We start from the raw sequence: 13964 nt of genomic DNA, 5'->3' as shown, positions 1-13964 counted from the left end.
GTAACGAAACCGGGCGCATATATCCTCCATCCGTCTTACGACGTTTTTTTTTTCAGTACAGACTTTCACTTATTAAATCATAATGGCATGTATTTTCTGTTACTTTTTCATAATAAATAACTGCACTGACTTAGTAAGTTGTGTTTACATGAAAAAGTTAGAAAATGGCATTATAGAGTATGATTTTGGAAAGATATCAATCAGAAGTGATCGAAAAACTTTAACGTCAAAAGCCAGAACACAAGAAGAGACCACACAAAAAGGTGGAGAAGATTAACTAAAGACTATGTATGTATCGTTACCAAAACAAGATTTATGCTGTTTGAATCTTATACAGACTAAACGCGTTATATCTATATTTTGCATGAATAGGTTTTTTTGTCAAATTCTGTTCGTAACTATCCTTTTCTTCATACGCCATATCTATTGTTTTTAACATTTTTACATAATTCTTAAATCTATTGCTTTGCACATTATCTAATATAAATATTTGTTTTTTACAGAAACTGCCAAATGAAAAAAAAAATGAAGAGAAATAAAGACAAAATACGGACACATGGATTTACTATAAACCGTCTTAGCAGGCATTCTGTTGTAAGAATTCACCATTAAATAAGTGAGTTTGTGCACTTAGTCTGATCATTTTAAAATATGCTTTCCAATAATGATGATGTATGATTCCAGCGAAAAAATAGTTTTGAAAAACTAGAAGTTGAATATCTGTGATAACTAATAAAATTTATTTCAGCATTAATGTACGTGATAGGTATTAAAGTCCTTTTACTTAATCAATCTACTATTATCTTTATTTGTTTTGTAATATAACGAAATTATGTTAATGTGTTGAGATTTCTATTTCTAGTTCAACAAAAATAATTATCTTCGATATTTCAAGAAACTTTCATTTTCAAAGTTGAGACTATAATTTTGAAACTTGATATGATCATAAAACACTCCAGAATGATGATATCAGCAGTATCATGACAAGTCATCTTATGTTAATAAATGCCTACCACTAGCCACCGCATAGGAACATTTTCAAAAAGTTGGAGCCCTGGTGTAAAAAAGTAGGACTGGACATGTTTTGATGTTTAAAAAGTATTTATGGGGAAAGATAAAACATAATGCCTTTTATACAGGAATGTTAGAATGTCAGTAATTTGTTTAAAGGTACTATGCAGTGACTATGTCAACACCGTTGATTTGGCTTAAGATATGTCTATTTATAACGTCTGAACTGAAAATTCCGAACTTTTGCGAATATTTACGATGTAGTAGCCGACTAATCATATTCGCATATTGTACTTTTCCGATATTGTCCATCATCGGGAAAGTCCGGTTTCTCATTCGTAAATTTTCGTCGTGACGTCAGAGTCGTTACTCGTCTCCGCCATATTGTTTATTTACATTGAAAAGAACGACACGGATGTTAGTTTAAGTGTGGAATATTAATTAGTGTAAACAATGGGACGGTCTCGGTGTTGTGTTGGGGGATGTAGCAATGTGCCAGGAAATGGAATTAGTCTGCACACATTTCCCAAAGAAGAGAAACTCCGGAAACAATGGATTCGTTCAATTCAGATGACTGGGTCTGAGTGTTCAAGGGCCGGATGGCAAGGTCCCTCGAAAAACGGTTCCGCAAATGCACAGCTTGTGTGTTCTGAGCATTTTGAGTTGACAATGTTCACGATGACTACCAGAACTAAATGGAGTCTCGGTCTAGCCTATAGAACTGCTTTAATAGACGAAGCTATCCCCACATTATTTGGCGACAAAGTTAGGAAAAGCAACCTTGACCAAGTCCAAGCAAGACCGGTAGTGCGCAAACGAGAAGTGAGGAGGGTATGTTGCACATTTTAATATGTTAACAGGTTTATTTGACTTAATCAGTCAACATTTCAATTTAGCCCTTCAACTTGGATGGTTAGTATTTGTAAATAGACCTGAGCAGAACACTCTTTTTAAAATGTATACAAATTAGTGCATACTGAATGTATGTGCAAAACATGTATGTCAGGACTTATTTGTAATAAATTTTTTTATATAAATGAATCATGAATAGACATACATTCATGAAAAAGCAAGATCTGACTGTACGATATGAAAACGGGTTATACTGCTACCGTTTGATTTAATCTGTATCTTCCAGAGGCTCTGTAAATAAAGGATGATGAACGCATTGTGTTTATTTTGCTCATGTTTTTTAGGCATATTATAAGATTAAAATAGTTGTAAAGTTGCAAGTATGGTTCATAATTTGTCTTTCATTTACTGGATTATATTGCGGATATATAAAAAAAACTTATGGTATAGAAGTATTAGTGAAAGAACCTTGAAGATGCTTTATAAATGTTTTGACTTTTAACATCTCAAGTTTGAGTAAAGGGTTATTGTATATATATACCTATAAAAAATCGCTTCCCCTTCAGATACTGAGTGACTACAACCAGAAAGGCCAAGTTGATAAATCAACTGCTGTAACGTATACAGATGCTGTTCCAGATTTATCTCCTGTTAATCTAGTATGTATTTATATTAGTATTCATTTGTAGGATGTTTAAAATTTCAATGGATTTTCTAGAGTTGTTTGGGATTTTTCCCTCTTAAATCATATACACCCACCATGAAATCAAATTGCAGTTTCATTTATGGAAATGAAGTGTACATGTGTGTAATTGTTTCCTTAAAAACTATTTGTATTGAGTATATATTATCAATACTAATGGGCACTTTGTTCCTTTCATTAGGGTGACATGACCGCCAACCCTCCATCCACTGAGTTTCCAGTTGACGCAGTTGAATTAGACATGGACATGGAGTTGGACAACAGTAAAAGAACTGTCATGCAGGTAATATTTATTCAAACACTTATGTGATGATCATTTAAAGGCACTTGTCTTTAAAAAGGAAGGATTATAGGGTCAATTACTGATATTTACAGTGGTCGAAATTAGCACAAGCCAGCAAGGCCTGCACTGTTAAAATGCTTTCTGGGCTTGCTCAAAGTCTGAGTTTTATACAGCAGAGCTTGTTCAAAGATGTAATGCCAAGCAGTGATATGTGAATTCGGGCTTGTGCATCCAAAAGCCTTATTTCGATGACTGTATTTAGTGTGCAATAAATATTTTGATATCATTTTCAACTATCAATGTTTTTTATGTAGAGCGCTGAAATACCACCTCCCGTTGACCAGTCTTCAACAGTAGCCTCAGCCCTTAACCTTCAACAAGACCTAGAAACTCACAGTACTGATGCTAAGATCCAGTCAAAGGTACATATAGAAAATCGTTGATTTGAAACAAAGACACCAATAAAAACAAACCTAATTATTATCAATTCGAGATGCTGATTGTAAAGGGACTATACACCAGATTGGTAAAGAATCTTAGCACAAAGTCAATAATTTGGTACAATGTTTTACCCTTAGATAACACAACTGTAAAAAAAATGGACCATAATGCAAATAAAAAATCGAGGTAGAGACTGGTTTCGGACTGGTGTGGCCAAAATTGCAGTCCAGTGTCATATCCACTGTGCTACCAAGGCTTACCATGAACAATTGAATATCTGAGCTATATACTGAATTTGGTAATATCACGTGATAACATTGGCTAATCAATCATGCATAAGAATGAACTATGTGATGCATTGTACACATTGATACCATGTCTAAGTCAGTGTTCAACAAGTTTTCTTCTTTTTTTGCTATTTCATCATACTGTGTATATCTCCATTAAAGAGAATGTCCTCATTGTTATGTTATGTTCCAGTGTATAGTAAAGCAGCTTTGGCAATTACTTTTTAAAGAAGTAAACACCTTTATTTGTAAGTTGTACATATTAAAGGTATTCATATATGTTCATGTGAACATTTATTGTGACTGTTGGCATTACTATGTATTATTTCAGAAATCTTGTGATGATTCCCTGAAAAGGAACATGGGTAAACTCAAACATACAGAGATGAGATCAATGAATACCAGCAATAAGAAGGTAATGAATAATTTGATTATTGTTATCATTTTCTTTCGGTTTTAGCTTATGAGTTTATATGGAGGGTGTTACACAATATATATGTTTTAGTAGCACCCCTACACTTTCATGAAGACCAGCTTGTGAACTACGATGTCTTTTTGTAATTGTTGAAAGCTAACAGATAATAAAATATTTCCTATACATATGTTTCGCTTGCATTTAAAACTTGTTATATGATTTCAAATACAAACAAATGTCTTGATCTTGTATTTTAAGCAATTTAGCCATATTTCTAAAAAAATATAATTAAGGTTTTCATAGTAGTTAGAAGGTGCCATTCTAACCAAGATTTTAGTGCCATGTGCCTTTTCCGCAGCACCCTGCCCTTTTAAAACTTGAAATTACCACAAGCACAGCTGACATGAAGCCATGCTATGTTACAATTATAGAAGATAAAGTCCAAATAATGCATATTATTCCAGATAAGCTACAAAAACTATCTGACTAAGACAGTCTACAATTTTTAACATTTTTCAGGCCTCATGTGCATGTCCAAAGTGTTGTGTAACAACTGCTGTCCGGGGTACCCAAGTGAATCGCAGGCCACCGCCAATTAAGCGAAAAACTAAAGGTAATTCTACTTGTGTAATAAAATCCATATTATGCAGCTGTCAAATTGCTGGAGGTTGAAAATCTGACTGCTTAAAAGTTTCATTTCAAAGTGCAGAAAGGTTTGTTACATTGATCAAGCTTTTATTTCTAATTTGGGATCAAAAGCTGGTTGTGTTCCACAAGTATAATTTCTTCTTACCTGACATTATTTTGTAAGAATTTGTTAGGTTTTCCAGATCAAATTTCACTTTAGTGATGGCATATTATGCAATTATGAATAAAGCAATTGGACTCAACATATATATATTTACACATTTATCTATTCTTCAATTCAGGGACAGAGACTGTGATGGAACACCACATCACATACTCCACCTCAAGTACCCAGTACTGTGACAGTGACATTGCTGATGAAAAGAGCCTGACACCTGCCTGTTCTGAGGTCCCTCCTGCTCCACACCTTCTGGCTTTTCCATTACCAGCCCCAGTCCTCGCCTCAACTCCTGCACGGAAGAAGGGCAGGGTTGTTGTTGAATCAACACTCAACAAATCCTTCATGTCCACATCATCCTGGGGATATACTGATGATGAAGCCATAGATCCGGACTATGAAACAGAAGCCTCAGTGTACAGTGACTCAGAAGATGATAACCCAAGGCAGTAAGTTATGCCTTCATAAATAAACCTGTTAAGTCTTTGTCATATATAACTTCAGTATTAAAGCGCATCTTTATCATTATGCTATATCATTCCCACCAAAATATTAAGCCAATGTGAGTAGTCAAATATGTTGTAAATTATCCACATAGTGCTACTTGAATTGATTCAAATTACTTCCTTAATCACTGGTGCATTCAATTTTTTAGCATTTCTTGATTCCTCATTTGTCTGCAATTGACAATTTATAAAAGCATAATGTATTTCTGGAACATATTGGCTATATCTTTAATGTCAAGGGCAATAACTCGCTCTGATGAAAAAATAAACTAACGTGCATAACCTTCATATTACTATCTATCCACATACCAAGTTTCATCAACTTAGCTAGAGAACTCTTTTAGTATTCCAAGGACCGATAATTTTTCCATCAACAGCTATATTTTTATATTTCAAGTCAAGGGCCATAACTCGGCATACATTTACCTGAAGAAAAAAATAAACAAATGTGTATTATCTACACACTGCCCTCTTTCCACATATGTTTCATTTAACTTGGCTTTGATTCTTTTTTTCCCTATCACAGGTTCAAATTGGCTATAGTTTTAAAATCAAGGGCCATAACTTTGTCTGACAAAAAAATTAAACTAACATGCATATTGCCTCTCCACTTACTAAGATCATTGACCTTTAATACTTTTTGAGTTATTGCCTGACTGAGATTTTTGTGGGCGGACTGAGGGTAAACCTTGAGCCCCGTCCGATGAAACCGGTAGGGGACTAAAAGAAAAATAAGATGTGGTATGGGTTTAGGTTTGTAATTTATATTAAGGATGATTGTTATTTCAAACAATAAAAGCACCAAATGATATGTACAACAATTCTCTGGCATTGAATTAACAGAAAACAAGGACTAGAATGGCAAACATGCACTTAACAAAGGAAAACAATCAATCTAAACTTTTGAAACCTGATCAAGAGGCTGGATAAGAAAAAAAAGGTATTGCTAATATTACACAGATACTATAAAGTTATTTTTAAGTAACAATATTCAAAACTTTAGTGAAAGTATAATACAAAAAAAACCATTCCACTGTCACAAAGATTCATTAGATTATACATGCATATATACAGAAACAACCACCATTACAGGAAATAATATTCAATTAAGATACAGGTTATACATGTAGTGTTAAAAAAGGAAAATGCCAAATTGTTGACAAATCTTGGGATATATTCAAACAGTCACAATCTATGTTTTTTCTTATTTCCCCTACACTAATATTTCAACCTTTTGTTTTTTCCTAAACACCTTGTTACCTCAACCTTGGTTGGCTTTCTTTTCCCTGATGTGAGGGGAGGTGGGGCTGGGGTTGACAGTTTGTTTTTTTCACCACATATTTCTATACACATGTCAAGAAGTTCCTTTACATAACCAAAGGTCATTTCATCATTCACAAACTTGACTGAAAAGTCATCCTTATATTTTGGAAATACTATCTTCAGGTTGAACTTTCCATTTTTTGATATTTTTTTACCTCTTTGCACATTTTCATTGAAATGTAGGGCCGCCAAGTATTGGCGACACATTTGTCCGTGGAAGGAATATGCTGTCATTTTTGGTGCAAAGTGATTGATTACACTGTGAAATGATTCCAGTGTTGACGTTTGAAATCCTGTGGACAGCTTTTTGATGTCCTTGCACAGTCTCTTGTTTAGCAGAATGTCTTCCATTTTGGCAGCTGCCTTTGAGCCCTTTTTTAACCATTCTCGGGGTTCAAGGGGACCATGGGTGCACTGCTGGTAGAGGTCACCATGTCCAGTGTGAATGTCTTGAACATGGTTGACCACTGATGTCCACTTTGCTGCAATCATGGAGCCCTCCTCTCCCTGGGATGATGCGGCTGACCAATAAAGGTGATTGGTGATACTCTTCATCCACTTGCAGACTATGTTGCAGTCTTTTTCCTTGGACAGTGCAAGGAGCTTCTTTTTCACAGCTGAAACATAGTAAGAGTATGTGAAATATGTACTAAATGAAACTTTTGGAAAGTATCATAAGCCAAATGTTGGGTTTAAGTTTTTTATCACATGTTGGTTTTGAAATGATCACTAAAGAATAAAGTCTTCTTTATGAAATGAACAATGTTTTGAAATGAGATCCTTTGGTTCCCCATTGTGACTGTTTAAGCAAAATTTGGTTGAAATTAACCACACTTTGTCTGATAATGAACAATAACAATTGCTCATCTTTAGCACTTGTCAGAAGTAGGTGGGCTTTCCAACATGCTATTATAGCATTCATGAGACTTATAGACTGACAATCTAGGTCAATCATTATGATTTAACCCTAGATACGGTAATACATGTATGTTTCCACAGCTGAACAAAATATGTGTTACCTTTTCCAATATGCCACACATCAAAGGAATGGACAGTCCCAGGTAAATTCTCTCTAATCCACTTTTGTATTTGCAGATGCCTGTCTGTAATGATTTCTGCAAGGGACAGGCCACATCTGCGTAAACTGTCAGTTGCTCTCTTAAGGCCCTCCAACTCCATATGGTAGCTTGACTTCACTTCATTGGACTGAAAAAGATAGCAGAAATAAATAATTATCATGTTGCTAAATCACCGTGGTATCAATATTCATACAATGTAACTGTTAAACCAGTGAAGACATTTTTTACATAAACACCCTGGACTTTAATTCAATATATTCTCATGTAAACTAGGCAAAAAGGTAATAATCAAAGGCAGTTGTATGTTTAGTTACCATCATCTTATTTGAGAAACTAGGACTAGTGCACCAGCCTTCACTATTATGTTATCAAGTTACAGAATGTTTTTGTTCTTGCCAAATCATATGCAATATTTTGTCAATCTTACTCAAGAATAATGAATACATCTCTTGAAAAGTCAACAAAATTACTAGTTATTCTAAAATATCCCCAATTCTGTTTGACATCAACCTTTGGCATTCATGCATTGGTCTTACACACAACAGAAGGCATCGTATGATCAACTATTATGTCATGTTATATCTTGCTTCAGACCCAAAATACATGGCAATGTCCCCAAGCAGATAACTTCAAACATTTGGAGAGACACATGATGCAATAATAACCACTCATTTGACAGCCAATGTTGCTTGACTTAAAATGGCTGAATATCTTGAAAAGTTTATTAATATTAACAAACCTGCACAAGTTCAATGGCTACTACTCTCCCGGTGTGCATATCAAACATGGAGTATACACCAAACTTTGCAGAGTGTCCCGGGCTGTCAGAACGTCCATCTCCAGCAACCACAAGCTCTTCTTCGCGGTCTAGAAGGACACTTATCAGTTGGTCATTACACTTTGTCCACACTCTCTCAATTGCTGGCCACAATACAGTTCTTTGATGACTAAAGAAAGTTGAAAGACTAATACTTAATACATTAATAAACTCAAAAATTCGCAGCACTTTCGAAGGTGAACATCCTGAGAACAAAATGCCAGCACTAAGAAGAATGTTCCCAGCAGGAACACCTCTAACTTTGGGCTGTGACTCCCATCGCCTGGTGTGTCCACATTCACAAACTTGTTTGATGGCCATAGCTGATCCCTGGACATTGCAGACTTTGCCTTTAGTAGGGAGATGGCACATTTCACATCTGTTGAACAGTTCTAAAAGATTGTCTTCAAAAACAAGAAACTTCCTCTGCTTATGTACATCTGCCCTGAAAAAGATGAATGTTCTTATGTCAATTAATCTTCAGTTCTGACAGCATACATTATGCTTTTATAAATTGTCAATTGCAGACAAATGAGGAATCAAGAAATGCTAAAAAATTGAATGCACCAGTGATTAAGGAAGTAATTTGAATCAATTCAAGTAGCACTATGTGGATAATTTACAACATATTTGACTACTCACATTGGCTTAATATTTTGGTGGGAATGATATAGCATAATGATAAAGATGCGCTTTAATACTGAAGTTATATATGACAAAGACTTAACAGGTTTATTTATGAAGGCATAACTTACTGCCTTGGGTTATCATCTTCTGAGTCACTGTACACTGAGGCTTCTGTTTCATAGTCCGGATCTATGGCTTCATCATCAGTATATCCCCAGGATGATGTGGACATGAAGGATTTGTTGAGTGTTGATTCAACAACAACCCTGCCCTTCTTCCGTGCAGGAGTTGAGGCGAGGACTGGGGCTGGTAATGGAAAAGCCAGAAGGTGTGGAGCAGGAGGGACCTCAGAACAGGCAGGTGTCAGGCTCTTTTCATCAGCAATGTCACTGTCACAGTACTGGGTACTTGAGGTGGAGTATGTGATGTGGTGTTCCATCACAGTCTCTGTCCCTGAATTGAAGAATAGATAAATGTGTAAATATATATATGTTGAGTCCAATTGCTTTATTCATAATTGCATAATATGCCATCACTAAAGTGAAATTTGATCTGGAAAACCTAACAAATTCTTACAAAATAATGTCAGGTAAGAAGAAATTATACTTGTGGAACACAACCAGCTTTTGATCCCAAATTAGAAATAAAAGCTTGATCAATGTAACAAACCTTTCTGCACTTTGAAATGAAACTTTTAAGCAGTCAGATTTTCAACCTCCAGCAATTTGACAGCTGCATAATATGGATTTTATTACACAAGTAGAATTACCTTTAGTTTTTCGCTTAATTGGCGGTGGCCTGCGATTCACTTGGGTACCCCGGACAGCAGTTGTTACACAACACTTTGGACATGCACATGAGGCCTGAAAAATGTTAAAAATTGTAGACTGTCTTAGTCAGATAGTTTTTGTAGCTTATCTGGAATAATATGCATTATTTGGACTTTATCTTCTATAATTGTAACATAGCATGGCTTCATGTCAGCTGTGCTTGTGGTAATTTCAAGTTTTAAAAGGGCAGGGTGCTGCGGAAAAGGCACATGGCACTAAAATCTTGGTTAGAATGGCACCTTCTAACTACTATGAAAACCTTAATTATATTTTTTTAGAAATATGGCTAAATTGCTTAAAATACAAGATCAAGACATTTGTTTGTATTTGAAATCATATAACAAGTTTTAAATGCAAGCGAAACATATGTATAGGAAATATTTTATTATCTGTTAGCTTTCAACAATTACAAAAAGACATCGTAGTTCACAAGCTGGTCTTCATGAAAGTGTAGGGGTGCTACTAAAACATATATATTGTGTAACACCCTCCATATAAACTCATAAGCTAAAACCGAAAGAAAATGATAACAATAATCAAATTATTCATTACCTTCTTATTGCTGGTATTCATTGATCTCATCTCTGTATGTTTGAGTTTACCCATGTTCCTTTTCAGGGAATCATCACAAGATTTCTGAAATAATACATAGTAATGCCAACAGTCACAATAAATGTTCACATGAACATATATGAATACCTTTAATATGTACAACTTACAAATAAAGGTGTTTACTTCTTTAAAAAGTAATTGCCAAAGCTGCTTTACTATACACTGGAACATAACATAACAATGAGGACATTCTCTTTAATGGAGATATACACAGTATGATGAAATAGCAAAAAAAGAAGAAAACTTGTTGAACACTGACTTAGACATGGTATCAATGTGTACAATGCATCACATAGTTCATTCTTATGCATGATTGATTAGCCAATGTTATCACGTGATATTACCAAATTCAGTATATAGCTCAGATATTCAATTGTTCATGGTAAGCCTTGGTAGCACAGTGGATATGACACTGGACTGCAATTTTGGCCACACCAGTCCGAAACCAGTCTCTACCTCGATTTTTTATTTGCATTATGGTCCATTTTTTTTTACAGTTGTGTTATCTAAGGGTAAAACATTGTACCAAATTATTGACTTTGTGCTAAGATTCTTTACCAATCTGGTGTATAGTCCCTTTACAATCAGCATCTCGAATTGATAATAATTAGGTTTGTTTTTATTGGTGTCTTTGTTTCAAATCAACGATTTTCTATATGTACCTTTGACTGGATCTTAGCATCAGTACTGTGAGTTTCTAGGTCTTGTTGAAGGTTAAGGGCTGAGGCTACTGTTGAAGACTGGTCAACGGGAGGTGGTATTTCAGCGCTCTACATAAAAAACATTGATAGTTGAAAATGATATCAAAATATTTATTGCACACTAAATACAGTCATCGAAATAAGGCTTTTGGATGCACAAGCCCGAATTCACATATCACTGCTTGGCATTACATCTTTGAACAAGCTCTGCTGTATAAAACTCAGACTTTGAGCAAGCCCAGAAAGCATTTTAACAGTGCAGGCCTTGCTGGCTTGTGCTAATTTCGACCACTGTAAATATCAGTAATTGACCCTATAATCCTTCCTTTTTAAAGACAAGTGCCTTTAAATGATCATCACATAAGTGTTTGAATAAATATTACCTGCATGACAGTTCTTTTACTGTTGTCCAACTCCATGTCCATGTCTAATTCAACTGCGTCAACTGGAAACTCAGTGGATGGAGGGTTGGCGGTCATGTCACCCTAATGAAAGGAACAAAGTGCCCATTAGTATTGATAATATATACTCAATACAAATAGTTTTTAAGGAAACAATTACACACATGTACACTTCATTTCCATAAATGAAACTGCAATTTGATTTCATGGTGGGTGTATATGATTTAAGAGGGAAAAATCCCAAACAACTCTAGAAAATCCATTGAAATTTTAAACATCCTACAAATGAATACTAATATAAATACATACTAGATTAACAGGAGATAAATCTGGAACAGCATCTGTATACGTTACAGCAGTTGATTTATCAACTTGGCCTTTCTGGTTGTAGTCACTCAGTATCTGAAGGGGAAGCGATTTTTTATAGGTATATATATACAATAACCCTTTACTCAAACTTGAGATGTTAAAAGTCAAAACATTTATAAAGCATCTTCAAGGTTCTTTCACTAATACTTCTATACCATAAGTTTTTTTTATATATCCGCAATATAATCCAGTAAATGAAAGACAAATTATGAACCATACTTGCAACTTTACAACTATTTTAATCTTATAATATGCCTAAAAAACATGAGCAAAATAAACACAATGCGTTCATCATCCTTTATTTACAGAGCCTCTGGAAGATACAGATTAAATCAAACGGTAGCAGTATAACCCGTTTTCATATCGTACAGTCAGATCTTGCTTTTTCATGAATGTATGTCTATTCATGATTCATTTATATAAAAAAAATTATTACAAATAAGTCCTGACATACATGTTTGGACATACATTCAGTATGCACTAATTTGTATACATTTTAAAAAGAGTGTTCTGCTCAGGTCTATTTACAAATACTAACCATCCAAGTTGAAGGGCTAAATTGAAATGTTGACTGATTAAGTCAAATAAACCTGTTAACATATTAAAATGTGCAACATACCCTCCTCACTTCTCGTTTGCGCACTACCGGTCTTGCTTGGACTTGGTCAAGGTTGCTTTTCCTAACTTTGTCGCCAAATAATGTGGGGATAGCTTCGTCTATTAAAGCAGTTCTATAGGCTAGACCGAGACTCCATTTAGTTCTGGTAGTCATCGTGAACATTGTCAACTCAAAATGCTCAGAACACACAAGCTGTGCATTTGCGGAACCGTTTTTCGAGGGACCTTGCCATCCGGCCCTTGAACACTCAGACCCAGTCATCTGAATTGAACGAATCCATTGTTTCCGGAGTTTCTCTTCTTTGGGAAATGTGTGCAGACTAATTCCATTTCCTGGCACATTGCTACATCCCCCAACACAACACCGAGACCGTCCCATTGTTTACACTAATTAATATTCCACACTTAAACTAACATCCGTGTCGTTCTTTTCAATGTAAATAAACAATATGGCGGAGACGAGTAACGACTCTGACGTCACGACGAAAATTTACGAATGAGAAACCGGACTTTCCCGATGATGGACAATATCGGAAAAGTACAATATGCGAATATGATTAGTCGGCTACTACATCGTAAATATTCGCAAAAGTTCGGAATTTTCAGTTCAGACGTTATAAATAGACATATCTTAAGCCAAATCAACGGTGTTGACATAGTCACTGCATAGTACCTTTAAGTCTTGACAAGCCGAACGGACACACGAAGCACTGATGAACTTAAGCAAGCACGCATCTATACGGGACCACCATTGTGACAAGGTGTCATGTCTAGAAAGTTAAAAAATAAAAAATAATTCTCCATCAGAATCAAAACGCGTGTGGACACTTTATCGGAACATTGGTTCTAAAAGAATACAAAACTCACACATAATAATCAAATAACAACTGTGATAATATAACATGCACATAAAAAACGTAAGCAATAATAATTTATTATTAAACAATGACTATTGGTCGAAAAAACAAATGACCGGTTGGTGAAAATTTTCAATATCTCACAAAGGTCGCAACGATGTTACCCAAAGGTCGGATTTGTCCAAAGGCGGATGAATATGAGACCCAAACGAAAATGCTTTCGGAAGTGACAAAATCATAAAAATGATAGGATTTCATGTCGGCAGATCGGCCAATGATGACAAAGCATTGATATTTGATGACAGTCGAAGCTCCTTGGCTCGGTATCGCATGGTTTGATATTCCGTTGGCTCGAACAAGATTTAAAGTATTTGAATTTACAATATGTTCGTATAAAATTCGATCGGCTAGCTTAATGTTTGATATA

At 35.2% G+C, this 13964-nt stretch overlaps 2 protein-coding genes across 3 annotated transcripts; one reads left to right on the top strand and one right to left on the bottom strand.

Moving 5' to 3' along the window:
• Nucleotides 1-1191: 1191 nt before the first annotated feature.
• LOC128243740 (uncharacterized) lies at nt 1192-5327 on the top strand. The gene is made up of 7 exons (XM_052961662.1): nt 1192-1842; nt 2430-2522; nt 2748-2849; nt 3164-3271; nt 3909-3992; nt 4512-4605; nt 4922-5327. The coding sequence occupies exons 1-7, from the start codon at nt 1465-1467 to the stop codon at nt 5248-5250; spliced, it is 1188 nt and encodes a 395-aa protein (XP_052817622.1). The 5' UTR covers nt 1192-1464; the 3' UTR covers nt 5251-5327.
• A 718-nt stretch (nt 5328-6045) lies between these two features.
• LOC128242077 (uncharacterized) lies at nt 6046-13353 on the bottom strand. 2 transcript variants are annotated; one of them, XM_052959111.1, is made up of 10 exons: nt 12682-13353; nt 12003-12095; nt 11676-11777; nt 11254-11361; nt 10532-10615; nt 9919-10012; nt 9278-9602; nt 8445-8967; nt 7646-7832; nt 6046-7243 (listed from the first exon to the last, which is right to left on the bottom strand). In XM_052959111.1, the coding sequence occupies exons 1-10, from the start codon at nt 13057-13059 to the stop codon at nt 6522-6524; spliced, it is 2616 nt and encodes an 871-aa protein (XP_052815071.1). In that variant the 5' UTR covers nt 13060-13353; the 3' UTR covers nt 6046-6521. The 2 variants fall into 2 exon arrangements, with proteins under 2 accessions (XP_052815071.1, XP_052815072.1); XM_052959112.1 differs by lacking the exon at nt 12682-13353 and adding an exon at nt 12282-12503.
• Between the last annotated feature and the right edge of the window lie 611 nt (nt 13354-13964).

The sequence above is a fragment of the Mya arenaria genome, chromosome 8 (genome assembly GCF_026914265.1).
Source record: "Mya arenaria isolate MELC-2E11 chromosome 8, ASM2691426v1".
In the NCBI taxonomy this organism is placed as follows: Eukaryota; Metazoa; Mollusca; class Bivalvia; order Myida; family Myidae; genus Mya; species Mya arenaria.
This window is presented reverse-complemented; position numbering and strand designations above follow the sequence as displayed.

Coding starts and splice junctions, on each gene's coding strand:
- LOC128243740 (XM_052961662.1), top strand. CDS start 1,465: ATGGGACGGTCTCGGTGTTGTGTTGGGGGATGTAGCAATGTGCCAGGA. Junction 3,272..3,908: donor ATGCTAAGATCCAGTCAAAG/GTACATATAGAA, acceptor GTATTATTTCAG/AAATCTTGTGATGATTCCCT. Junction 3,993..4,511: donor TGAATACCAGCAATAAGAAG/GTAATGAATAAT, acceptor AACATTTTTCAG/GCCTCATGTGCATGTCCAAA.
- LOC128242077 (XM_052959111.1), bottom strand. CDS start 13,059: ATGGGACGGTCTCGGTGTTGTGTTGGGGGATGTAGCAATGTGCCAGGA. Junction 8,968..9,277: donor GAAGATGATAACCCAAGGCA/GTAAGTTATGCC, acceptor CATCTTTTTCAG/GGCAGATGTACATAAGCAGA. Junction 7,833..8,444: donor TAGCCATTGAACTTGTGCAG/GTTTGTTAATAT, acceptor TATCTTTTTCAG/TCCAATGAAGTGAAGTCAAG.